At 43.4% G+C, this 27,869-nt stretch overlaps 1 protein-coding gene across 1 annotated transcript in view; it reads right to left on the bottom strand.

Moving 5' to 3' along the window:
* Positions 1 to 739: 739 nt before the first annotated feature.
* Cpe (carboxypeptidase E) overlaps positions 740 to 27,869 on the bottom strand; it is a 69,560-nt gene continuing 42,430 nt past the window's right edge. The window contains exons 2-9 of the mRNA XM_048330725.1: positions 18,364 to 18,560; positions 15,634 to 15,801; positions 12,671 to 12,788; positions 10,321 to 10,503; positions 7,709 to 7,848; positions 5,881 to 5,980; positions 2,740 to 2,858; positions 740 to 1,516 (exon numbers count right to left, since the gene is read on the bottom strand). Coding sequence (XP_048186682.1) covers positions 1,418 to 1,516; positions 2,740 to 2,858; positions 5,881 to 5,980; positions 7,709 to 7,848; positions 10,321 to 10,503; positions 12,671 to 12,788; positions 15,634 to 15,801; positions 18,364 to 18,560 — 1,124 coding nt within the window. The 3' untranslated portion in view covers positions 740 to 1,417. The remainder of the gene's footprint in view (positions 1,517 to 2,739; positions 2,859 to 5,880; positions 5,981 to 7,708; positions 7,849 to 10,320; positions 10,504 to 12,670; positions 12,789 to 15,633; positions 15,802 to 18,363; positions 18,561 to 27,869) is intronic.

The following is a 27,869-nucleotide window of genomic DNA, read 5'->3' as shown; positions in this document are numbered from 1 at the left end:
AGAACCAGACATGGACAAACCCCTCAATAAAAATAAAGTTAGGTATTAATACATAAATAATATTTTTTATGCCCAATGGGTTCTTCCCATGATTGCCCCTTTCCCATTGGCTGCAACGCTGGTGGATGTGAGAGACGACCGATCTTCTGTCAGTGAGTCCCAGAGGATGCTCCCACACTGATGGAGAAAAGCTGTCTCATCTTTGTTTTCTGCTCAGAACAGGCACCTAAGCAAGAAATACACTTCACACAGAGCTAAGCCACTGGATATTTTGGAGCCTATTATGACAATGGTGGTATGATTTTAATTTTTAAAAAATCTGTACCTACAACATTGATGGAGCATACTACAATCACTACCAGCACCTCTCTCTCTCTGTCTCTCTCTCTCTCTCTCACACACACACACACACACACACACACAGGGCATTCCCACACTTACTCACTTGCATTGTTACTACATGTTCCTGTTTTAGGTCTGGTTTACAGTGTGTTGGAAGCCATTCCTGACTCCCCTCATCCGGTCTTCTTAAAGCTGCTCTGTTCCTTTCTCTCTCTCTTCATACTCTAGTCTTTCATTTTACCCATCACAATGTATAGTCACATTGTGTATGCATGTGTTTAAAGTCTGGGCCCACAAGACATGACCCAAAAGATTCATAGAGTCAGAATCTTCATCCCCCATCATCACAAAACCATAATTTTTGACCAAACACAATAATTAAAATGTGCACCAAGGATATTTTTTAACCTTTATTAATTCAGAATGCAGTTCTAGGCCAGTCTACATGAGGAAGCCCTACACTCTGAAGGAGCATTAACAAGCTAAATAGGAATAGCAAATTTCCCTTATAATTACAAGCAAGAAGTCAACTTCCATTCTTCTCATAAAATCTCTTGTTACGTGGATGTTTTCTTCTCGTCAGAAATGCAGTAACAGGAACATGCTTACATAGCTCGTCAGAGACAAAATGCAATTGGTACTGAGCTATTCAATTCTTTCAGGAGAGCGCTCATAACTCCAAGCTGGATCTGCTGGTTTTATCAATGGCATCCATTATGTAACATTGACCCAAGTGACATGAAAAGAACTGCACTAATTCATTTTTATAGCTAGAATGACCCAAAAAGTTCGGCATTGTAAATGACACCCGGAATAGTGCAATAAGTTGCCAGAACTACTTAAAACTTTTCTACAGTCCTCTGTGTAGGAAAATGAATGCTCTGCAGAAGAATAAAATAGATCAGGTTCTTATATTTCTACCTAAGAGTCTATTTAAGTATTGTTGATTAATATTTAATGAGTAAAAATAAATCAATGTTAAATATGAACTGCACAAAATCTAAAAATAAAGTGGCCACATTACATCATACTACATGAGATAAATGAGATTAAAAGTAGCTAATTAGAAGCATCTTTAAAAATTCAAAGTTTCTGACATCATTTTCCACCATTCCATCAACTCTTCCTTCTCCTCTTCTTTCCTTTCAGAAAACGACTCCAGCTCAAAATCAACCTGAAGGAGAAAATCGATAACGTCTTGCTATCAAACTATATATACATTTTTAAAATAAGAGAAGTTGTATAGGTTATGTAATGAGCTCAATCCAGCCTAACTTGACTGAATTAAAATAGATTTTTTTTTAAATCTCTTGCAAATATAAACAAAATATATTCACGGGGAAATAGCAAAAGCCATTGTATCTGAAGCATGCTTTGAAGGAATAATGGCTTCAAAGACAGAGTTCTACCAAATCTGCTGCCCTGGCCTCTTCCTCCCATGAAAAGTTATAACTTAGAATTGCATTTCTTTTTAATTTTCTTTGGGAGATGCGTTACTAGGGATTGCACTCGGGCCTCACACACTTGCTTAGCTTTACTCACTCAAGGCTGGCACTCAACCACTTGAACCATAGCTCCACCTCTGGCTTTTTACTGGTTGATTGAAAGTAAAGGTCTTCGGGACCTTCCTGCCAAGGCTGGCTTTGAATCACAATCCTCAGATCTCAGCCTCCTGAGTAGCTGGGATTACAGGTATGAGCCCCCAGGACCTAGCTTGTAATTCATTTTCTGCCTCTGAGGGTCTAATGAGGCCTTCTGTCAGCCTTCAACTGGGTCCTAACGGAGGGGGAGCAGAGGGGAGGGTGGTGCCCCAATCCACAGACTCTGCTTTCCGGAACCATGGATTTGTTCAAGAGAGTCTGACGGAAATCTGCATCACTCTCTCCCGCTTCACAGAGCGTCTTCATCATGTCTACAGAGATCCACACACTCCTGGCTAAAGAGCTGATCCAACGCCGGCCTGATCGTGGTCCTCCTCAGACCTCATTCCAGACGGAACGAAAGGCTCCTTACCTGGGCCACCTAGACCCTGGGTTATTCTCCAAGGGGACCACTCTTGGTCAGGAGAACAAATGAGCTGACCCTTCTACGACCTGTCCCGTGCAGCTACTTGTCCCCAGGCTTCATTTGCCCACATTGACTTCCTGCGTTTTATAAATACACCCCATGAAATAAATGACTCTAATGAGACCTTGGGTGATTTCAGGCAAGCCACTTAACACTGTTAGGCCTCTCCAGTTTCTATTTAAGTGCGGATAATGACAGTACCTATTTGATAGGGTTATTAGGATGATCACATCGAAGTCATTTAAGTATTCTTGGACCATGGTAAGTGCTGAATTATTGTTAGTTTAATTATGATGATAATCCTTAGCTCTCATGATGATGATCACTTACCCCAACCGCAGGGCTGTAAGGAACCGCCACTTTCTTTGTTGTTGCCAAATAGCCTGGAGCCGAGGCTGTAAGTTTATAGTTTCCAGGTACAAGCAATCTCCAGTAATCACCATCCTTGGCTATAAGATAACAGTAACAGAACTTCAACCCACAGGCAGGCACAATATATGAAATGTCTGATTATACCATCTAAGGAACATCTGCTGTAATCACTGTAAAGGAATTGGGGTTCCCTCACTGTAATCTCAGAGGGCTCTGGGTCTGCACTTCCCAAGGACTGGGACTCAATAGGTTGAGCATATCAGTGTGACCTTGAGTCTTGTACGCATGCGCTACCTTACATCCCATTGCACGTAGCCTTGAGCTGGATGCGCACGCACGGCCCTGCGTGGCCAGCTGCCACTCTTTGTCTATAGAGAAGGTATAAACAAGCCCCACTGCTGGCCAGCGGGCTGCCACTGGAGGACAGGAGGTGAGAAGAGCTGCTGCTCAGAGACAGAATGCAGAAGACAGAGCGATGGACAGGACGGGACCCTGTGCACAAAACGCAGTCGGTGTTGCTGTGTAGTCTCTGAGTCTATGCTGGAATGGGCCAGGGCACAGAGTTATACTATGCTGCTGTCGTCAGTGCTGTGGATGAGTCTGGAGACAAAGAGCTTTGAATACATATGACCTCCGTCCCCACCAATGCCTGGCTTCCTTCTGTGGCCTGCCTGAATCAGGGAGTTCAGTCAGCTCCACGGCCTTGAGTCTCTACTTTTAAAGTAATATGCAAGAAAACTCTAACGACATCCTGTGAAAAAGAGTGTGAAGCTTTCTCTCCAGACCTCATTTCTTAGAAATCTTTGGTAGAAATTAATGCTAGATGTTTAAGAGACCTGCTAGGACCATCGATTGTCTAATCATGCCAGAGAAAAACACAGGTAAAAAGATGCATCAAGGCCCCACAAAGTGGGATCAACGCACCTGTGCATTCTCATCAGATGAAGAAAACCCTAACGGTGTAGGAATCTAGATCACTGTTCCACAAAGACTTCTAAAGACCCAGACTACATCGGTCCGAGGCACCTTCTAGAAGCTGCATCTTCAATGAATTCTGCAGGGAATTCTGAAGCAGAGCTGTGATTCGACCTCTTTCTTTCCCCCAGTTTCCTTCCCAGGATGTACCATCTCATCAGGCTCATGCTCAGACCTTCATGTCATCAGCTTTCCTCCCTGCGTCCCCACACCGGGAGAACCACCCGTGTTGGATAGCGCCCAGCCGAAGAGCAGGATGTCCTAGCCACTCGCCACGCTTTCTCCTTTCTTTCCTGATGCTGCCGCCGCACCCTTCCTCATCACCACACTGTCACTTGAAACTTCACATCGTAATTCACTGGGAAAGTAGAAGCCCTCCTTCTCCCTTTGGCCAACACTGTATGTATCCTCTGGGTGCCACAGAAAACATTCTAGCATATTCTCTATCCCCAATGGCTGTCTTCCAATTCTCCCCCTTGGGCAACAACGGGGCTCCCACCACTCACTCCATGGAAACAGATTTCACCGAGATCCTCCGAATCCCTGCCGAATCCAATGACTGATTCAGGGGTCACCTCCTTGATGCCTTTATTCCTCCTCCCCCTGAAAACACTTCCAGCCTTCCTGGATAGCGCCCATCATTTCCTTTCTACTTCAGACTCCACTGCTAGCTCCTTCTTCTTCTCCTTCTCTTTTGGAGGCCAGTTCTGAGCCTTTTACTCAGAGTTTCATCCACTCACTGGCACTCAAGGCCACACCTCCATGAGAGTTCCTTCACGTTCACTATCCAAGACCAGAACACAAACTCGGCATGTGCCACTTGCTTTCGCTCATTGGCGGGCACTGTACAACCTGAGCCACACCTCATTCCTTCTTGTTACCTCCATGTTAGTTTTCCTATTGCCCTCAAAAAGTTGGGCGTGCCCTCGAGCTCAGGCCTCCTAGTTCATTCCTCTCTACCTAGTTATTCCTTAGCTTAGATTTCCCTCAACTTTTCACATCTTGAAATACAAAGGTCAGGGATATTTGTTTAGCACACTAGGAAGAACAGAGAATATGGCACAAGGGACCCCAGCCCCCCACCCCTCCCTGCTAAGGGCAATATTGTCTTGGCGTGGAATCTGAAATGCCAGCTGGAAGACACGCTGGAGCTTAGGGAGATGTTGGTAAATATTTGCTGGACAAATGAATGCATGAAACTTCAGAAAATAACTGTAAAAAGGGTTTTTTTAGCTACAAATATGGTAGGAAAGAGATAATGACATAGAGCATTATTGTTTCAGAAAATAAGTTTAAGGGTTAATTAATTACAGGGTCTAGAAATACTGTAAAAAGTTCATGGCTAAGAAAATATTGCTGTTGTTATTAATGGTGAAAGATGCCACTAAGAGACAATTGAGCTGAAATGAGCTGGATAGATGTTTAACAGGAGTGAAGAGACTTCCCAGGAAAATACATCATTTGCCCCAAACTGAGACAAATGAAAATTGGCCCTTTTAAGTCTAAAAAGAACTGACCAACATGACATTGATCACATAGCATCCAGATTCCCCTGAATAATCAAGAAGCATCAACAACTCCTGGTTAAATATATGTATATAGGGCTGGGGATATAGCCTAGTGGCAAGAGTGCCTGCCTCGGATACACGAGGCCCTAGGTTCGATTCCCCAGCACCACATATACAGAAAACGGCCAGAAGCGGCGCTGTGGCTCAAGTGGCAGAGTGCTAGCCTTGAGCGGGAAGAAGCCAGGGACAGTGCTCAGGCCCTGAGTCCAAGGCCCAGGACTGGCCAAAAAAAAATATATATATATATATAGATTATAGAACGAAATGGATGAGAATTCCAAGACTGAATCCAGGGAGGAGTTTTGCCAGTGCCTGAACAACTTCAAAGCCCCACCTGCTGCTCTGGGGATGGGGAAAGGGCGCCCCCTGCTGTCCTCTTGTTCTACAAGCAGCATCCACCCAACCCTCCACTGCCTGACCAGTACCCACCAACCAAACTTAGCCGAGATCAAAACTGAGTTGGAGACAGGGCTAACGGCTTAGAAGAGTATGGGAATTATTGCTGTTATGATTGTGCACAGCTGTGCTTGGGTGTGTGTCAAGCTAGAACACCCACCCGATGTGACATCATGGTCTATTCCTTCCACTGAGATGGTTGCGTTGGCAATCGGGTTACCTTGAAGGTCTCGGACAAACCCTTTCACTCCTCGATGTATCTGCAAAAGGCAAGAACAACCAAGACATTCATATCCGAAATGGCTGAAAATGTTGACGGTCGAGTGACTCCTAATTTCATAACAAGAAGCCACAGATCCCCACTCTAAGAATCAAGCTATGCTCAAATGATCAGTGAAATGTTGGTCATCTCTTTCTCACGTGGACAAATGAGAAGGGACCTTCTGATCCTGCATGCCCTGTTTTGAGTCCAGAAGAAGACATGGAAGTACATTTTTGAAGAACAACAGTAATCTTTTCACCTCAGTCGTGTTTCTATCCAGCTGGATGGCATGCATGCCCACCCAGCACCGTACTTCTGGCCTTTTACAAAGTCTCACTATTCATCCCAGGCTGGCCTGGAACTCCCAATCATCCCTTGCCTCCCTTCTCCAAGTGCTGGGATTCACAGGTGTGAATCTGTATACTCTATATTAATGTGCTATGTTATAGATGTATCATTGTTGGCGTTGTTTTTGCTGGTCCTGGGGCTGAACTCTGGGCCTAGGTGCTATCTTTGGGTTCCTTTAGATTAAGGCTAATGCTCTACCACTTGAGCCACAGTGCCACTTCTGGCTTTTTCTGTGAATAATTGGAGATGCAAGACTCATGAACTTTCCTGCCCAGGCTGAATTTAAACCAAGATCCTCAATTCTCAGCCTCCCGAGTAGCTAGGATTACAGGCATGAGCCGAGTAGCTAGGATTACAGGTGTGAGCCGAGTAGCTAGGATTACAGGCGTGAGCCACTGGCTCCTGGCTATATATTATATACTACATGTTACTATTATATTACATGTCATACTATATTATATATTTTATTTGTTTTTTTTTTTTGTTGTTGTTTTTTTTTTGGCCAGTCCTGGGCCTTGGACTCACGGCCTGAGCACTGTCCCTGGCTTCTTTTTGCTCAAGGCTAGCACTCTGCCACTTGAGCCACAGCGCCACTTCTGGCCATTTTCTGTATATGTGGTGCTGGGGAATCGAACCCAGGGCTTCATGTATACGAGGCGAGCACTCTTGCCACTAGGCCATATCCCCAGCCCTATTATATATTTTATACATGTTGTAACATAAAATACTATATGTTATGTTATGTTATGTATTCTAATATATAATTGCATATAATGTTGACATCACATATTAAATATTAATATATAGCATATATTAAAATTTAATCTATATTATATTAATATATTGCATATATTTATATATGAAAGAAGATCTGCCTCACTTCTGTATAACTCTGCAGTGTAGTCAGTGAAAAGTCATGGACTACAAACTACCACAAATTAAGTGCCAGTAAACACACACACACACACACACACACACACACACACACACACACACGCCTCCTCACTTACAAAAGTTAGCAACTCAAACCAGACACTGGTGGCTCACTCCTGAAATCCTAGCCACTCAAGAGGCTGAGATCTGAGGACTGTGGTTCGAAGCCGGCCCCGGAAGGAACATCTCATCACCATTGAACCACCTCAAAACCAGGAATGGAACTGTGACTCCAAGTGGTAGCCTTGAGAGAAATAACCCAGGGACGGCACCCAGGCCCTGAGTTCAAGCCCCATGACCAACACCACCAACAACAAGAAAGCCTGAAAGAACCACTGCAAGCATCCCATCTCCATCCAGGCTTAGGCAGTCAGCCCCGGCCAGGACGCCTCTGCGAGGCAGGCTGCTCCTGTAGTCCCCGTATGCCGCGGGGCACTGTGCTCACCTGCTCCAGGTAGCTGATGAGGGAGTTCTTGTTGTCCTCCCAGTAGCTCTTCAGAGCCTCTTCAGGAGGGAACTTCTCACAGCTGAGCTCCACGGTGATCTCAAAACAGTTGCTGCTCAAGTAATTGAAGTCTTGCATCCCTGCCAAAGCACCCAATGGAGAGCCCATGAACGCCTATGGCCGCCAAGACCCCACTCGGGCCGTTCTGCCTAACTGAAAACTTAAGTAAACAACACTAGAGCCTGGAGAAAAGCACAGGGAAATCATCTACTATGTGGGGATGGGAAAAGATACCGGGGAGATCATTAGCCCAAAGCACAAACTCTCCCTGGATTTATGCCTTCCTGTAGCGTAATGCATTGCTGACACAGGAGGCATGCAAAAGCAGGTGCTATCCACCCTGCTTGACAAAGACAAGGTGAAGAGCTCCATGCTCTTAGCCTATTAAGAGAGACAAATGCGCATCTCTCTAAGCCTGCTTTAGAGTCATATGGCATATTATGTATCAGTTCAATAATCACTGAGTACCTGCCATGAGCAGGATATAATGTTAACTAAAAAGTGCTGCAAGCCAGGCCCTGGTGACTCACGCCTGTAATCCTACCTACTCAGGAGGCTGAGACCTAAGGATCACAATTCGAATTCCGCCCAGCAGGAAAGTGCTTGAGACTCTTATCTCCAGTTAACCACAAAAAGCTGAGGCTCAAGTGGTAGAGCACTAGCTTTGAGTGCAAAAGCTCAGGAACAGAGCCCAAGCCCACAGTTCAAGCCCAAGGACAGACCAAAAAAAGAAAAAAGCTTCAAATTGCATCAAGGAGACTCTGCACCTGGAACAACCTGAACCTTATTCACATCAGTAGAGGGTGCTATCATAATATTATAACTATTCATATTTTACTAAGGTAGATTACTTCATCATGTATAGACTATAGGTAGTTAATCTCCAATTAACTACAAGAAAAGAAAAGAAAAACGCTGGAAGTGGAGCTGTAGGACAAATGGTAGAGCACTAGCCTTGAGCAGGGCCAGTGCCCAGGCCCTCAGTTCAAGTCCCAGAACTGCACTAAAACAGGATAGAAAGAATAGATGAGATAGACAGACAGACAGATGATTGGATGGATAGATAATAGATAGACAAGACAGACAGAAGCTCTGTGAAGTCCATGTGGAGAGATCGGCCTTGACTAGGGAGAAAGTGGCCTTCTCCCGCTTCCGTTCTGCACGTGGCTTTCAGCCTTGGAACACCTTAACGGGTTAATGGAGGAAGTCAGGCTCCTTCACAGTAACTTCCAGAGGTCTTTGGGCCTGCACTTCCCAAGAACTGTGGTTCAGTGGGTTCAGCATATTCAGGTAACCTTGACTCACATAAGCGGGCGCTACCTCTGGTAGCCTTGGGTGACATGCCTCTAGGAGACCGGGAGCAATGGGCTGGTGAACAGAGCGCTGCCGGGCTCTGTGAGTAAAGACTGGCCACCATTTCTACCATGCCTGACATTTTGTTTGGCCTGTCCAAACTCCTCCCCAAACCACCACAACACAACAACAGCAGCCTACCTGATCAAATAGCGTGTATTACAGTAGTGAATACAAAGGAAATAGTTTGCATGAAAGAGTCCCCTCTTCCTCCATTTAAAAAATAATTTAAAAAACCATACACATACTACATACACTGTCCACTAAAACATTTATCTCTCTATGATACTAGTAGGACTAAACTTTAATCAAGGTACTATTGTATTGCCCATTGCCTGAACTTAATCAGGAAGGTAATTCACATTTAATATGTTTTTCCAAGAAACTCCTACAGTTTTCTGTATCTCTCAGATTAACACCTAGAGGGGGTGGGGGGGTGGGAGGGGGGCTGGGGCTTAAACTCAGGGCCTAGGCTCTGTCCCTCCACTTTTTTGTTCAAGGCGAGTACTCTATCACTTGAGCTCCACTTCTGCTTCTTTTGGTGGTTAATCAGAGATAGGAGTGGCATGGACTTACCTTCCCAGGCTGGTTTTGAACTGTGATCCTCAGATCTCAGCCTCCTGAGTAGCTAGGATTCCAGGCATGAGCCCCCATCACCTGGCATTTCTCAATTTTTTTAATCAATCAAAACAAAATTATATGTAATATTTATTCATGCAGAAAATTAACTTTAAGGGTAAGAAAGAGTAACGAGTGGGCTGGGAATGTGGCTTAGTGGGAGAATGCTTGCCTAGCATGCACAAAGTCCTGGGTTCGATTCCTCAGCACCACATATATAGAAGAAGCTAGAAGTGGTGCTGTGGCTCACGTGGTAGAGTGCTAGCCTTGAGCAGAAAGAAGCCAGGGACAGTGCTCAGGCGCTGAGTCCAAGGCCCAGGACTGGCAAAAAAGAAAAAAAGAGTAACGAGTGATTTTTGATCAGGGTATATGATATGAATACATGGAAATATCCTACTGAATTTCCTTACCCAATTATGCTAATAAAGTATGCTGTTAACGTACGGTGATAAAAAGTGAAAATGAGCTTACATGGAAGAACTGGAGATTCGGTCTATGCCGTAATGATGGAGGAAGACTATCCGTTCCCTAAGTGAAAATCCAATGGGGATGCTAAAGAAGCCACCAGGATGGAAACTCACCACCAGGCACGCTGTACCAGGCGCCACCGTTGGTCGTCCCATCGATGAAGCTACTGTCATCGTCATTCCTTCGACAGGGCTGCCGATTGGGGTCGGACATGGCGGGGTTGAAGGAAGAGTATGCACGGGCCAAGCTCTGGAAGATGGCATCATCCGGACAGGAGCTGTATTCATGAGCACTGCCTAACAGAGCGGGCAAAGGGCACTGTGAGTTCCAAAGAAAGACTGGATGTTGAGCCATTGCTGATGGTGGTCCTGACTCTTATTATGGGTAAAGGGCTGAAGTTTAAGAACGAAACAATCACACCATGGTTGTCCTCTCAATGTGCCTCTCAATCTACAAGTAAACACACTGGATGGCAAAAGGCAAAAAAAAAGACACCTGAGCATGATAAATGATACAGGACTCTAGACATCCATTCAGTGAGACCAAAGGAAGATATTCTTAGGAGAGGATCACAAAGGCTCAAAAGCTATGTGCATATGATCATATAAAATGAGGTTTGTCGAAATGAACTCTAAGAAATGGAAACAAGAAGTTTGTTATTTTGGTTTCTGGTTTTCTCTTTTGTTGCTGGTTGGTTTTTTGTTTTTTTCTGTGCCTTATGTCTTGTTTGTAAATTTGTCTGTTTGGGGGAAAATAAGGGGAACACTGAAATGGTTGGACAAAGGTGAACAAATGCACTAGTGATATTCACTAGACAGTATGTTGAAAATGAACTACTCAACTTGTGGGGAAGGGAGTCAGGAGGGAAAAAACTGGGAGAAAACAAGGGAAGAGGTGACACTGTTCAGAAAGAAATGTACTCTTTATCTGACTTATGTAAGTTTAACCTTTACAATAAAAAATAAAAATAAAAAATTGTATTTTGTGTTTAGGTTATATAACTGCTATTGCTGATACTACAAAACTAGAAAATGGACAACATTCACCACAAAAGGTTATAAGGCCATAACCCACTAGGGCAAGGGGAGTTCCGTCATGAAATTTCTAATTTAAAAAAAAATGCACCTGAGCCAGGTGAAGTGGTTCACACCAATAACCCTAGCCACTTGGGAGGCAGAGATAAGATTTGGGATTCAAAGTCAGCAAGAGCAAAAAGCTAATGAGGCCCCATCTTAGCAAATAGCTGGGAATGGCCGTTCACCTTTCTAATCTCAGGAATGTGGAAAGGACAATCATGGTCTCAGGCTGGCCTCGAGCCAAGAAAAAAAAAAAGCAATGGGCTCAATGTGAATGAATAACTTAAAAAGTCAAAAGGGCTAGAGCATGGGTCAAGTGGTCAAGGGGTACAACATCTGCCTCTCAAGAGCAAGAACCCGAGTTCAAATCCCAGTACCCACTCAAAAAAAGAATAAAGCACTTGTGCACCAGTGGTTCACACCTGTAATCCAGGCTACTTTGGGAAGCTGAGATCTGAGAACGGTGGTTTGAAGCCAGCCTAGAGAGGAAAATCTGTGAGACTTTTATCTCCAATTAACCACCAAAAAATCCAGAAGCACAGCTGTGGCACAAATGGCAGAGTTCTATTCTTGAGTAGAAGGGGGGGAAAAAAGCTAAAGGACAGTGCCCAAATCCTGAGTTCAAACACCAAGACCAATTTTTTTTTTTTTTTGGCCAGTCCTGGGCCTTAGCACTGTCCCTGGCTTCCTTTTGCTCAAGGCTAGCACTCTGCCACTTGAGCCACAGCGCCACTTCTGGCCGTTTTCTGTATATGTGGTGCTGGGGAATCGAACCCAGGGCCTCATGTATACGAGGCAAGCTCTCTTGCCACTAGGCCATATCCCCAGCCCTCCAAGACCAATTTTTTAAGAAAAGAAGAAAACACGTTTAAATTTTAAATGTACCTGTACCAACCCCTACAGCCACTATGAATCACAACTATTTAGCGTTCTATTTTAGATTTTTTTATCTCCTATGTGTTTATAAAAGCAAACTATTTACTTTGATAATAATTCGTGTATTACAAAATATTCATGTATAATTATTATGGGTATTTGTGTGTTATAAAATAGTCATGTATCATTATTGTGCAGTATAAAGTATTCTGGCCTAAAACTTTCCCAGCTATTGATAAACCACATAAACCTCAAAGTGTATTTAGTAATGTCATTTAGCCATGTTCTCTTCAAATCCCCAGGTTTCTGATATGACAATTATCCTCCTGTGTTGACAAAGAGCTTCCTCTTCTAAGGTCAGAGAATAGATGAAAAAGAGGAAAGTTCCTAGCACAACAAAACCTTCAGACACTGTCACTCTTGCTCACGCCTGCTCACCTGAAGCTTAGCTGTAACTAGTTAGTCAGAGTGTCTCTTCCCATCCCCGAAGCCACCAGGCACAAATACCCACCACTGCGAGTCTCATCATACGGGTAATTGGCCACCAGGTCTCCTCCATGCAGATTGGCAGAAAGCACAAAGGGGATGTCCATAATCCAGTGAATGACAGCCTTGGTTTCCGGAGCAAGCTGTAGTAAAGATTGCAGATTGAAAGGATTGTAAATTTGATGATCACTGCTTGATCCTTTGATAGAAAAGGGCTTTAAAAAGACAAAAGTAGACATTGTTCATAATTCACACATTTTGTGGTTGTTTTGATGGGGGGCGGGGGGAATACTCCCAATAAGAGCAGCCTGCCTCAGGCCTGGAGGTCTGTCTATCTTTCTCAAACCTATAATAAAAAAAAAAGATTTCAATCCTGTTTCCTTAGAAGTTCAACTTTGATGGGACACCATTTTTTCCCCTTTTGTAACTTGAAAATAAACATTCAGATGACTCACGACTTTAGGAGCACCAACTGAGCCGTCATAGCTCAGACATCTTTTCAAATAACAGTTATAGATAAGACAAGCAGAAAACAAACCCCAGAACAAAACACATCTTCCAGGGGATTCAAATCTGTGGCACGTTTTATTTATAGTTTTTTCCTATTTTTTTTCAATGCCTTTTAGCAGCTTCAGCCATGGTCCTTATAAAAGAAATTCAACCGAGGCTCTTTCAGAGACCTAATGAAAAATGATCAGTTTACTTTGGAATGGTCATCTTAAATTTTAAAACAAAAGTTTCAGGAATTCATGTGAAGTCTTTTGAGGGAGTCGTGGCCCTCTGTATCTTGGAAACAAAACAAATGAGGGAAGAAATGTCTACCAAAGAATTCATCTCCGGCCTAGGCCTTGATAGTTTTCTGGGATGGGTTTTTAATGACCATAGGAAGACTCAAAGTCTATGCAGCTCTGATAAGAAGCAAAGCTTTCACTGGAGACTTGTTCCGTACTGCTCTTGAGGACCAAAAATCTATAGCATCTCTAGGGTTTGGCTGATTTCATGTCACACAGACACGAAAAGAAAGGGAAGACCATCCTGACCATTTGAACAGCAAGTCCTAGGAAGACAAAAAGTATTAGAAAACGGCACCTTTGGGAAGCAAAAAGTAAGAGAGTATGAGCCAACAGAGCCAGGTTAAGGAACCCAGAACCACGATGACATGGAGGAACTGTACTTTCTGGGCTTTCACTTAGGAAAAATACTGAGGACAGGCACAAAGGGAAAGCCGAAGCCAGCAGGGAAAGGCTGTGCTCAATGGAGACAATGTCTCCTTTTCTCTTTCTCAAGACTCTGGGAAACAAAGAACAGCTAAGCCCCTGACAACTATGGGAGAGAACCACACAGGAACAGGTGTCCCTCCCCCTGGGAGGGGGTGCCTGGTAGCCCAACCAGAGGCCAGAACAGCTGTGACCCAAAAGAGGTTTTGAAAAAAGGGCGAGTTCAAGTCCAACTTCCTCTCTTGCACCAAGTAGTCTGCATCCTTTCCCCTTCCCCTTCCTCTGCCCTCTCTCCCCCCCTCTTCCCCTCCCCCTCCCGCCCCTCCTCACCTGGGAAGCAGATGGACAGGACCTCAGACAGCACAAGGCAGCCTTCCCAGACACAAGTCCCAGTTGGGGGTTAAGCCAACCTCCATCCACAGCTTTCCTGATGCCTTATTCTCACGTTCAAACCAACTTTGGGTCTCTGCTCCCATTTCCCCACCTCATCATTCTTTATTTAGTAAAGAAAAAGAACCCAAGGGCCCTAGATGGCATTAGTACCTGACAGAGTTGACACAGCAAGGCAGAACTATCTAGAACAATAGAGAAGGAACTGAACCCTGGGGGTCTCTACCAGGAGCTTCCCGTTTCCTCTCAAGTAACTAAAAGCAGTAATGGGCGAAAGACACAACAGATGTTTAGTGAATGTCAATGTGTCCATCTCACCCAGAAGTATATAACACAGAGTACTGAGTGATTTGCTGAAACAGCAATATCCACTCTTGTAATCACTCTACAAGGCTACCATTGATCTCCATTTCCAGATGAAGAGGCTGAGCACACAGATGTGAAATAACCTTCCAATGGGCCAGGATTTGATCTCAGGTAGCTGTGTCTAGCATCTCTATACTTAACCATCACACTACTCTGTCATATTGAATTTTCACTTTATCCTCTGAGAATTAGAGATTAGGTTTGTGTGTGAAGGCGACCAATAGAAGGACACTGCACCAGTCAGAAAAGGAGACTTTATGCCTCCAAGATTGGCCTACAATGAATCCACAGAGGAGAGGAACATAAGAGAGGTCGCAGAGGCCAAATCCCTGGGAAGTGGGAACTGACTCCTGGGGTGGGTGTCAGAAATGGACAATCCAGAGGCTTTGGTGACTGGACAAATGAAACAAGTATGGACAAGCTGAGTTTCCAGTCACAGGCCCAACAACCAAGGGGACCTGTGAACAAGTAAAACAGACAAATCAAGCTCCTTGGGAGGTCTAGAGTGAGGAGACCATCTGAGAAAACTTAGGTAATGGCTGATATTGAAAGTTTAGTAGACACGGAAGCCAGGAAATAAGATAAAGGAACCAAATGGGACATGAAGAAGACCAGCACCTAAGCCGGGACAGAAAATGAAGAGAAAGAAACTGAGCAGCAGAGGAGAGGAGGAAGATTGCAGTTGTGAAAGTGAAGGTGGAGCAAGTTCTGGAAAAGATGACAAAGTTCAAGAGCAGTATAGTGCTGTAGGCACCTCTGACCACATGAACTGATAAAGGACTGCTCGCTAAGAGGGACATGGTGACATGGTGACTTTCTACACCCACAACAGGGTTCTCCCCTCCTAAGCCCATCCCTAACTCCCACGCCCCAGCCCTGCCCAGTCGGAAAGAGCAAGGCTGATTTCCAAGCCCAGCCCCTCCAGCCTGGGCGGGAATCGGCCCAGGCGACGGTGAGAGATACTGGGACCCACTCCCTTACACTGCACGCCAAGAAAACTTCACACAGCCTCTACCTTTGTGTTTTGGTCCACAATTTTCTTCAGATTTTTCAGCAGATGATTATTGGGTCCTCCTTCTTTCTCATTAATGTAAACGATTCTATCCAGATCTGGAAAGTTCCGGTTCAGATCTATGCCCTGGACATTGCTTCGACCCACAAACCAGTCCTTGAGCTCACCAGGCTAAAAAAAAAAAAAAAAAGCAGGTATTGATTTTGATTGTCACTATGTCTATGTAAGGTCACCATTAATGACTTGAAAAATAATTTACTGAGTGTGGTTACTCAACCATTCATTCCCATAATGACAGCTCACCATTTTACTGATAAAAGCATGGAGACAGAAGGTTTAAAAGTGTTTATATCTTGAAAATAGCTTCAATGAATAGCATTTTATTAGTAAAATATCTATCAGATTGCAAAGAAGTATATATATTCACTTAGATTATTTAACTAAGATATTCCTAGTCTCTGTATTATTTAATCCTTATTTAGCATCTAAAAGTAAGTATGATTATCCCTCTCCATTTATAGATGAACAAATTGTCAGGACTGTCAAAAAGCACTGTGCATTACACAGCTCACAAGGCCGACATTCAAATCCTGGTCTTCTGTTTTAGTTAAGAGATTCCCTAGTAAGGCTGAAGCCCTCAGTTCAAACCCCAGTACCACAACATCAAAGAGAGAGAGAGAAAGAGAGAGAGAGAGAGAAATTTGAAACTTAAAATGAATTTAGTATTTTTTTTTTTTTTTTGCCAGTCCTGGGCCTTGGACTCAGGGCCTGAGCACTGTCCCTGGCTTCTTCCAGCTCAAGGCTAGCACTCTGCCACTTGAGCCACAGCGCCGCTTCTGGCCGTTTTCTGTATATGTGGTGCTGGGGAATCGAACCTAGGGCCTCGTGTATCCGAGGCAGGCACTCTTGCCACTAGGCTATATCCCCAGCCCGAATTTAGTATTTTTATGCATCAAATGTATCTCTTGTAACCTTCATTTAAAAATATGAAGATTACATTTTAAAAATCTAGAAAAAGGGATTTTGAATGTTTCCACCAAAGGACAATGGTAATTCCTTAAGAAAATGGACATACTCACTCTGATTAAATATGTGTATTGCTGGGGATATGGCTCAAGTGGCAGAGCACTTGCTTAGCATGTGTGAGGCCCTGAGTTCCATCCCACAATTGGAGAAAACAAAAAAGGGAGGGAGGGAAGGAAAAGAAAAACAAACATCTCATTGTATCCCCTAAAGATGTGTGATTCTTATGACTTCTTGTATCAGTAAAACAGATTGGATTTTTTAACCTAAGCAATGTAACTTGTAGACCAAAAGACTTTGTATTCTTTCATTTAAACCCTTCATTTGGACTGAAGGTGGGATTTAATGGACACAGTGCCTGCCTAGCATGCACAAGACTCAGATTTCAAACCAGTACCACCAGAAATAAATGAATAAATAATCTTAAATTCTTCTTTAATAGAACAGTCTGAAAAATTAATGAATTTCTATGCTAACCAGTTTTACTTGAGAACACTGTCTTCTTTTACTATTAAATTACACCAAATCTCTGGTGTAAATAAAATTACCGTATTTTTAAAAAACATGTGAGCTTAGATATCTCAAATTATTTTTTTAAAGATTTGTGCATTCTTTTATTTATTTATTTATTTATTTATTTATTTATTTATTTATTTATTTGCCAGTCCTGGGCCTTGGACTCAGGGCCTGAGCACTGTCCCTGGCTTCTTCTTGCTCAAGGCGAGCACTCTGCCACTTGAGCCCCAGCGCCACTTCTGGCCATTTTCTGTATATGTGGTGCTGGGGAATCGAACCCAGAGCCTCATTGGCAAGCACTCTTGCCAATAGGCCATATCCCCAGCCCGATATCTCAAATTATTAAGAAGGGGAAAACTCTAATATGGCAGAAAATGGAAGAGATAAATCTTTCTCCCATTTACCCTTGTGAATATGACCTTAAAATACTGAACAATTCAATTTTATATGTTACTAGAATTTTTCTCTCATAGTTTTTGGAATCCTATTGTTTATTTTTAAAAGTTCTCTATCTTGGTTTCTTACAATGTCAAACTTATAGGGCTTTGATCCTGTAGGTAAAAAAAAAAAAAATAGTATTTCGGTCTGAAAATTATTTCAGATGGCAAATAACTGCAAATACAATTTCCCCAATTCCTTTCAAAAAAACGGAAACACCATCTTATCTTCTCTTAAAAAGCCATCAATTTCCAGCCTAATAGCTAAAATGTAAAAGATTGTTTTTAGTTCAGAAATATTATTGTTTCTTTTTCTTTTTTTTCTTAATTTATAAGACTAATCATTAAGCAATGGTCTGGCCATGATTCATTCTTCCTTGTATCCAGTAGAGGGCGCGATAGCTCCAACGAATCCAGATACAGCAGGCTGGCAATACAGAGCAGTATTTTCTGTACTTGAAGATTTTTTTTTTTTAAAGGAAATTTGCTCATTACAAATGTGGACCAATATACGACATTTACTTAACAACACCAACCAAGAATTATTAAAAGTATAAGCTAATAAACCTCTGCTGAAGAAATGTTCATCCCTTAGTCGACACTGAATAGCATGATTTGACTCTTCTGCCTGCCACACAGTCTGAACGCTCTGTGAGGTCATTGCTATAGATACACTGCTGTCTGTAATACAAGCTTAGGTACCATCTTATCAAACCTGAAAAAGAAAGCACACCCAATTCAGCCTGCCCACACTCACCTGGGAGGCCGCCTTCTCAAAGCCGTCCGGGTTCAGGGAAGGCATGATGTGAATTCGAGTGTTATGGATCAGGTTGACGATGGTCTCGTTCCCCTTCTGGTATTCATTGCACAAGTACTGCGCCAAGAAAATGAGCAGCTCCCGTCCAACCGCCTCATTACCATGCATATTCCCAATGTATTTGAATTCAGGCTCACCTAAAAGACCAAATACCAAACAGAAGGCAAATGGCACACGGGGCCCAATACGCTGTATATCCACTAACTGAAATGTATGGGGGACATTCAACTACTCCAAACCCACTGTTCTTCTACCCGCCTGTCCTCCTCCTCTCCCACCTGTAGCCCATCTATTACCAACTGAAATGTGCCACAGAAACCTTCTGAGTCTATCATCCTTCTACCTCCACCTCCCACCTCCAAGTACCTGGAATTACAGGTGTGTACCACCACGCTCCACCACTTCCCATGTTTTCTTATTTAACCCTTACCTAACATCTAAACATCAAGTCGTAGTATCCCTCTCCACTTACAGATGAACAAATTATTCAGACTCTTAAAGAGGCTTCATGGGTTACACAGCCCTTGAGGCCACGATTCAAATCCTGCTCTCTGTTTTAGTTAAAAGATTTCCCCAGTACCACACAAAATAAAAATCTATATCCTCTCTCTCCATCCCTATGCCATAAGGATTCAAAAAAGAGCTCGACGGCATGGGTTCAAACCCTGGCACCAATCATAAGCAAGTTATTTCAGCTCTGTGTGGCTGTTTCCCCACCTAAACGACAGAGCCACAGGTTCTGCCTCAAAAGAAAAGGATATTAGGAAATAAATGCTTAGTATCTGATCAGAAACAACTGCTATGTGGTTATTACTTTTTGTTGTTGTTGTGGGGCTTGAACTCAGGACCTGGGCACTGTCCTGAGCTCTTTTGCTCAAGGATAGTTCTCTACCATTTTGAACCACAGCTCCACTTCCAGTTTTCTGGTGGTTAATTAGAGATCAGAGTGTCACAGGGACTTTTCTGCCCAGGCTCTTCATATCCTCGTATCTCAGCCACCTGAGTAGCTGGGCTCACAGGCATGAGCTACCAGTGCTCAGCTTATTGCAATTATTTTTAACATTATTATTGTGTCACTTATCATTGCCTCGTGCTTTGACATAGATGGTCTAGCTTTCAGTAAAATGCGGACCCCGGGCGTTTGTATTATCGTGATGGCTTTCAAAGCACTGAAGAGGCTAAGCAAGGCTGGATGCTTCCCAGCAGAACACACACGGGGCTCCTGGTCCAGTTCTGCTCATCCCCAGTGCACCCTGGGCGGCGCTGGGAACCCAGAACCCGGCAGCTACGTGATCTACCTTAATCCTGTGCAGCCCCGTTCTGCTTTCATCCATCCCAGCTTCCCCCCTTGGAGCAAAGAGTCTCCATTTATAAGAATCACCAGGGCTGCCCCACTGACGATTAGATGCTTGCAATTTCTTTTTCCCTGGAAATAGGTCATCTAACACACACTCTGCCCGAGATGCCTGAGTGGCTGGCTGGAGCTGACTGCTTCCCGCAGAACGTGTCCTTGCACGCCCTCGGAGCTCGAGTGTGGGCTAATCTTAATCTAAGGATCAGGTGTGAGCAAGGTCAGGGCTATTTATAGCCACGGTGTCTACTCGAGCCACAGGCACCCCACTCGCTGGGTTCTTTTAAGCCTGTTGACTCATCTTAAGAGATGGGGGAGAGCCACAGGGTTTAAGAATAACATATACTGAGCCTATATATGCAAACCCAGTGTGACCCAACCACCCAGGCGACCCATGAGCAAGTACGACCACATTCCTACATGCAAGGAATAGGGAACCTGGAGGACTCAGACACACAGGTGAGCTGAGTCAGGAGCGAGGCAACTGTGAAAGAATGCTGGACTCACACCCCTCCAGCTGCATGTTCTAAACCTCACTACGCCCCTCTCCCCTCTGGCCTCTTCCCAGCCCGGTTCCCTCCTGTAGGCAGATTGACCTTTTCCAAAACAATTCTCCCTGTATCATCTCTGCCTAGAAACCCAGAAAGAACTTGTTGGGTTGTTTTGATTTTTTTAATGATACAGAGGAAACTGTCTACAAGACCTTCAACTTCTCTGTTGTCCAGGCAAGCCTCTGAGCTCCATCCTTTCCCTTCTCTCCTTCAGCCTCAGGGCTCTGGCCTAGACTGTCCACTGCGTGTGTGCGCACACACACACACACACACACACACACACACACACACACACACAGTCCTGAGAGTGATTTGAGTCTAGGGCCAGTCCCCTTGTCGTTCTGAAAACCTGTTTGAAAGTGTACGTTAAGGAGAAGAGGGAGGCAAATGCAGACAAGAATCCTGCAAGATTAAGAAGAGTGAGGGAAGGGATGAGCAGGGAAGGAAGAGGTGAGACTGTTGAAAGGGATGACACCGATCAAGGCATATTGTAGTCATAAACTTTTTAAAAATAGCGACTCCTTAACGAACAAGAAGAAAAGGAAATGTACATTAATCAAGGTGCATATTTGATTGCCACCCCCGCACATTCTACTAATCTTGAAATGCTATCTGCTTTAGGCCCAGTATTACCTAAGTGCTGGTGGCTTGTGCCTATGATCCTAGCTACTGGAGAGGCTAAGAGCTGAAGATCACTTTGTGAAACACAGCAAAAAGCCCAACGTGGAAGTATGGCTCAAGTGGTAAAGCACCAGCCGTGAGCAAACCAACCAACTGACCAGCATGAAGGCTCTGAACTGTGACCCCACTCCTCCAAGCTGTAAGCCCAGTGGCAGCAGCCTCAAGAGGTTTTCCAGAACCCAGAAAGGAATATGTGAGCAACCAAAGGGCCTGGGAGGCAGCCCTGCAGAAGCTTCGGGGGCCATTGTTGTGTGGGAATCCCCAGGCAGGAAAAGGAAGCCTCCTTTGAGAGGGAAGGCGGCAGTGGGAAGATTCATCTCCATGGCCACCGCACGGCCTCCCCAGCAGCCTCTCCAGGGCTGTTTTTGAGGGTGCGACTGAAACAATGGATTCTGAACAGACTTGGCCTGCAGAAGCCTTCATCCAGAAGGAGGGATGACATGGAGGCCTGGATCTGTGAATGGCCTTCTCGGCGTCTGTTTACCTTCCTTTTTTGTGTTTTTCTTTAAAAAGAGCAGCATGACCGTTTTTCACCCTCACCCAATGTTCTTTTCTGGGTTTAAAAAAGGCAGGCTGGCAAATGGGTGACGCCTGGCTTCCCGCGGGCCGCGATCACGCACAAGAGCAAAGCGCGGGTTCCACAGGCCACAGCACCACGCGTCATTCCTGGCCGAGCCCGGGGGCCTGGGCTTGCGCTCAGCTCTCTCCTAGCAACAGCATGCCCAGGGCCCCGGCCAGGGGGGTGTTTGCATCCACCCGTGTTCACGCATCATCACGCCTCCCCCTGAGTGCCTCATTATGGCCACACCAGCACCGATGGCCTGCAGAATATTCAGGAAGCACAGTTTCCCCTTTGGGCCCATCTCCCCCTCCCCTCCACCTCTCCACGCCAATTTTATGTAATTTCAGTGTTGCTATTACTTCACATGACATACACACCACCACGCAAGTGGGGGGGGGGGCATTAAGAGGCAGCCCCTTCACAAACCCCATCAGACCTGGTTGGATCCACTTTGCCCCCTTCTGTCGCCTGGCGATGGGATAAGGAATGTTCCTAACCAGCTTCGCATCCACCCGTGCAAGATCATTCCTTTCCAACATAAAATCCAACTAGCTTCCCTTTGTGTTTCTCTTTTTTTCTCCTCCGTTTGTTTACTGTTGATGTAGGGGTTTCAAACATAAAGTCTATATGTCTTTTCAGGTTTGTAAATCTTCATTTCTTTTTCTTTTTTTTCCAGACAGGATCTTACAGTGTAATCCAGAATGGCTTCAAAATCCTCCTGGCCTTGGCCTCCTCAATGCTGGGATTACAGGCATGTGCCACCAGGCCTGGCAAGATTCACAGTTTGAATGAGGGCAGAATTAACTACGCAAATCCCAAAGTGAAACGGGCAAGTGATTTTAAGTTCTCTCTATATGGGAAAGCTATAGCAGAAGGAAAATTGCTAATAGAAAAATGAAAAAAACAAATGTGAAAGTTGTAAATTAGCAAATTTGCTGCAAAGGTGGAATCATCGTTTAGAACAACTAAATAGGTTAAAGACATGTTAAGAAAGACTTTACTCAAGAGTAAACTGCTGATCATCTCACAATACATATCCTAGTCCTAGGTAGTATTTGTCTAAGTATGTATCCATGCATAGATGCATGTAATTTCTCAAGGATATTGTAAAGAAAGCAGTGCTTTTGAGAAATTAATAAATGGCTGGAAAGGCAACACAGTCACTAAGCCAATCTTCAAGAAGTGCTAAGTATGCAAGTAGAAACATCTTTGGAACAGATGAGCCCTTTAATCAATGATCTTTCTCCCTTGGTGGTTAACCAGGGGGTAAAGACTTTGGAGCTGCTAATTGTTCCTACTCATTAGACATTCTATCTATAACGGCCTGTAAATGATTGCCTGCAGAAACAGGAACCCGAGCAAGTTTCCTAGCACTTGTCAACAAGAACATCATTAATTGGTTTATTATTATTTTTTCAGCATATTGCAGCAGCCTACAATGTGGAGCCTATTCCTCAGGGAAAAGTAACTCTCCAGGGTTCAAGTAAACAATAGAAGAAATGGGGATGGGAATAAAAATAGATCCCTCTTTTATAGAACAAAGAAGGCAAAGAAGAAGAAAGCAAAGAAGCAAACCAAGAAAAGGCCAAAGAACAAAGGATGCTTGCCAAAGCAATGACGGAATATAGAAGCACCATATTCTCTCCGCTTGCTACTTTTTAAAAAAAATTTTATACCTTAGTAGTACAGGAGTTTCATTGTTCTAATTACATAAATACATTGAAGGCACTTGGGGAAATCACTAAAATAATATGATAACCTAAAAGTAAAGTCTTCATTGGACTTTGTAACAGTCAAAAGAGAATATATTATATAATTATTCTGCTGATATACATCACAGAATTATTTTGAAAGTGGTAAGAATGTTATTACAGATGAATAGACTTTACACTGTCTTAAATATGGTACCCAGAATGTTTCTGGTAAGATTCCAATTGAACAAACAGAGGTGAACAGGAGACTAGAAGATGTTTGCAGCCTCAGAAGGTTACAAAGCCACAGCAGAGATCTAATATTAGCAGAAATGTCTTCATTCTCTTAGGGAAAAGTTGAGTGCCTTCACAAAAGATGCCAGAAATGTGTTAGAAATACGAAATTCCCATACACAGTGGCATTTACGGGCCCGTAAATATCAAATGCAGAGCTGTAACTTGTAGCGCTGCCTGTTTCTATGGTGTAAACAGTCTCATGCTGGCCTGTTGGAAAGCTACCAGGCCCATCAATTTCCTGAAAATTAAAAAGTGCATTTGCAACCCAATTCAAGCCTACTTTAACATAGTACTGCAGATAGTGACAGAAGAAGGCAGGAGGACTGTGAATTCAAGGCCAGCCTGTGCTACATAGCAAGATCCAGTCAAATAATAATAATAATAATATAGTGGAGGAAAGTATGAATGGGACTGGTTTATGACAAAAGATTCTGACTCAGACAGCTAATTCTCTCAACAACAGATATTGTGATTTGTACACATGTATTTTTTTTTTTTTGCCAGTCTTGGGGTTTGAACTCAGGGCATGAGCACTGTCCCTGGCTTCTTTTTGCCCAAGACTAGCGCTCTACCACTTGAGCCACAGTGCCACTTCTGGCCTTTTCTATGTATGTGGTGCTGAGGAATCGAACCCAGGGCTTCATGTATACAAGGCAAGCATTCTTGCCACTAGGCCATATTCCCAGCCCACACGTATACTTTTGAATATAACTTGATGAGGAGTGGATTTCATAGTCTAAGATAACAAATTTGGACAGCAGTGTCATTTCTGAAGGGCGAAAGCTCTTTAAGATTTTGATGGCTGTTATGTGGGGAAGGACAATGATTTATTCTGAAAAATTCCAGAGGGTAAAACCAGAATCAGTAATCAGATGATTCAAAGAAAGAACACCGAGCAGAGCTAAAGGACAAATTTTCTTTCAGCTAGAGCCATTGAAGGGCAGAGAGCTGTTCTGAGGTCTCATCTCACAGAAAGGTATCCAAGGTATCCAAGAAACACATCGCAGAGGCTGGCGTGAATGAGCTCTTAAATCCTTTGAGCCTGCAAAAGGAAGCCTGTATCTTCCAGTTGACAAATCCTTGTTTTGTTTTGGTTTTTAAGCTTCTTTAAAATAGCCCCATACAAATGAAGGTTCTCATGAAATGTTAGTTGGTACTTTTGACAGAGAGAGTGGACAGGAGCCGAGTGAACGTCATGGAAAAACACAAGTCCATTTCGGTTCCTCATCTCTTTATGCCTATGTACAAACAGCTCATGTGCTGGAAGGTAAATAGAGTATAGGGTGAATAAAAGCATCGTTATCATGTCCAAGTAGCCTAACCGACCTGTTACATGGAGGAGGAAAATTCCCAACTTATCCTAAGCAGAGAAAGAGGAAGCAGACCACCTAAAACCAAATCAACAATGGAAAAAAATAATCACCGGAGCTGTTTCATCTGAAATGATCCTTGGAATATTTTATTTCTCCCAGAAAGAAAATGACTTAGAAGTCAAATTGATTTATCAAAATATTTTCACAAGGTTAGTTCTCAACACCATAACTAGAGACTAGCAGTGCTGAATGCACAATGGTTTCAGAAGCAATAGGCAATGTAATAGAACCTTCCTTTAGTAAGAAAAAAAGAGAGTAAAAGGCTGGGCGTTGGTGGTTCATATCTGTAATCCTAGCTACTCAGGAAACTGAGATCTGAGGATCAGGAAGCCAGCCCAGGCAGAATCGTCCTTGAGACTCTTGTCTCTTATTTAATCACACACACACACACACACACACACACACACACACACACCCCTGAAATGGAGCAGTGGCTCAAGTCCTAGAGTGCTAGCCTTGAGCAAAGGTGAGTTACAGCCCCCAGGCCCTGAGTTCAAGCTCAAGGACTGGTTCCTTCTGTGTCGTGAGGACTGCAGAAAGCTAGTGGCAGCTGATGTGAATCGTGGGTTGGAATGGGTGTGCTCTGCACATCCCTTCAGATCACCCCACACCAGGGCAGGCAGGAAGGATCCTCTTTGGTTCAAAGTGCAAAATGAACACAAGGCTGCGTAACAGAACTTCCACATACATCCTTGATGAGTGTATCTCAGGTCTGGCAGGGGGCGTGGACATCTGTATTCTGCAGTGCAGAGGTGGTGAGGATGCCCACCAGGAGGGAGAAGGGGGATTGGGAAGGAGAGACACCATAATGTCAGCAGACCACCAGGAATTCCAGCCAAGGGGTCCGGGACCCCTGTGGGAAGTGATGGTTCTTAGCCTGTCAGCCATGAACTCTCCAGGAATTGTGATTTGCAAAGCTATGGATGTTCCTCTCCCACATTTGCAACTAAGTATTGGAAAAGGATACAATGACTTTTACATATGAAAGGCCCCTCATAGTGCACATTTATAGAGGAGACTCAAGGAACAGAGACTTCACATCCACCATGAATATGAGCAGACATTTCTTACCTAGGCTTGCAGGGAGGAAGGGAGAGAAGAAGAAAGGGAGGGAGAAGAGGAAGGGAAAGGAAAAAAGAAGGAAAGGCAGAAATGAAGAAAGGAAAGAAAAGAAAGTTCTTTTCTTCCAAAGTTGGAAGCGGGACTTCTAAGTATGTTCTTTTGGTAAATACCTCTTCTGTTGAGTTGTTGAGGATATTAAGTAAGAATATATACACTAGACATTTAATACAAGTCCAGCAACTAGTTGGTGATGGATAAATAGAAACTACTGACTATACCTCACATTGTTGACCATGATAAATAAATAAATCTGCCTAGACATATTAAATCTGATTGGATGCAGGGAGATGGTAGAATATTCTAGAGCTTTCTGAAATAACCCTATCATGTTCCAGAACTCTCCAGATTACAGGAAGTAGTTTGCTCTCTTCGGTTTAAAATCTTAATGTTTAAATTTTAAATACACACTAAAAATAATGATGCCCAGTTTTACATTTTTATTGTACTCATGAGTAAATTATAAGTGGAACTAGATCCTTACAAAAGATTCTCTATCATATTTTGTACATAGTCCTGCCAGTGAAGTATTGTCCAGAGTTTTCACCTCCCACCCAATCTCATCTGTCCACTGCTCTTTTATTAATTCTTCAGGGACCAAGATAAAACCTTTAATGATGGGGGGGGCAGCGAAGAGGAGCATGTAGTAACTGAGTGTTAAAAATCTCATACATGTTAAACAGATAACAGGTTCACCCTGTGCCCTATGAAAACTTGAGATTTCCAACATTCTAACCCTTTTCACTGCTTTACATTAGTATCTTACCTCTAACTTCTCCCAAGGATACCCTGATGTCAAATTAATGAAACAACCTACAAACATTCACAAGTAAAAAGGATGTTGAAACACGTTTCTGAATAAAATAGAACCCACTTGACTTTGATAAAGAAAAAGATAATTACTAAATATCTTTCATTTTATGTCTCGAAAACAAACATTATTTCTCTGAAAAGAACAGAGTAGAGAGCCTCCCAAGTTTCTATACATACACAAGTGTCAGTATTTAAAAGTTTGTTGGGGCTAGGAATATGGCCTAGTGGCAAGAGTGCTTGCCTTTTATACATGAAGCCCTGGGTTCGATTCCCCAGCACCACACATATAGAAAATGGCCAGGAGTGGCGCTGTGGTTCAAGTGGTAGAGTGCTAACCTTGAGCAAAAAGAAACCAGGGACAGTGCTCAGGCCCTGAGTCCAAGGCCCAGGACTGGCAACAACAACAACAAAAAAAGTTTGTTAACCTATATGTAAGGCATCATACACATCTTTAAGATGGTATAATGACATTGGTAGTTATAAGTCAATTTGGGTCAAAAGTAAATTATTTTCCTGGATCTAGGATCTCAGGGTTGCTACAATAGCAGCCTGCATGTACTTAGCACTGAGACAGGAACCATTTCCTATGTACCTATTAATGTAATACACGCATATTCTTTCTGCGTATCTCTTCTCTCTTTCTGGACTGGGAACTATTTTCATTTATATTTTACAAAGAGAAAAATCAAGGATACTCAGGGTTTTACTACCTACATCATATTTTACAGATGGCCATCACAGAATTCAAGGCCCTATCATCTTGCCCCTTAATCAAATAACTTCACTAAGGTACTATTTAGCCCCACATTTCAAGTTTTAAACACTTGCCTCTTCCATTCCAGCTCTCTCTTGGATTAAATTCTAATTTACAGATGTTCTGGGTGGTGCACTTAAGTTCAATCTATTACACTGCATCTATTTTTCCAGAGGTTTTGTTTGTTTGTACAAAATCTCTTCCTGGGGCTGGGAATGTGACTTGGTGGTAGCGTGCTTGCCTAGCATGCAGGA

This window comes from Perognathus longimembris, chromosome 21 (assembly GCF_023159225.1).
Source record: "Perognathus longimembris pacificus isolate PPM17 chromosome 21, ASM2315922v1, whole genome shotgun sequence".
Taxonomy (NCBI): domain Eukaryota; kingdom Metazoa; phylum Chordata; class Mammalia; order Rodentia; family Heteromyidae; genus Perognathus; species Perognathus longimembris.
The sequence above is the reverse complement of the archived record's forward strand: the minus strand, read 5'-3'. Positions and strand labels throughout refer to the sequence as shown.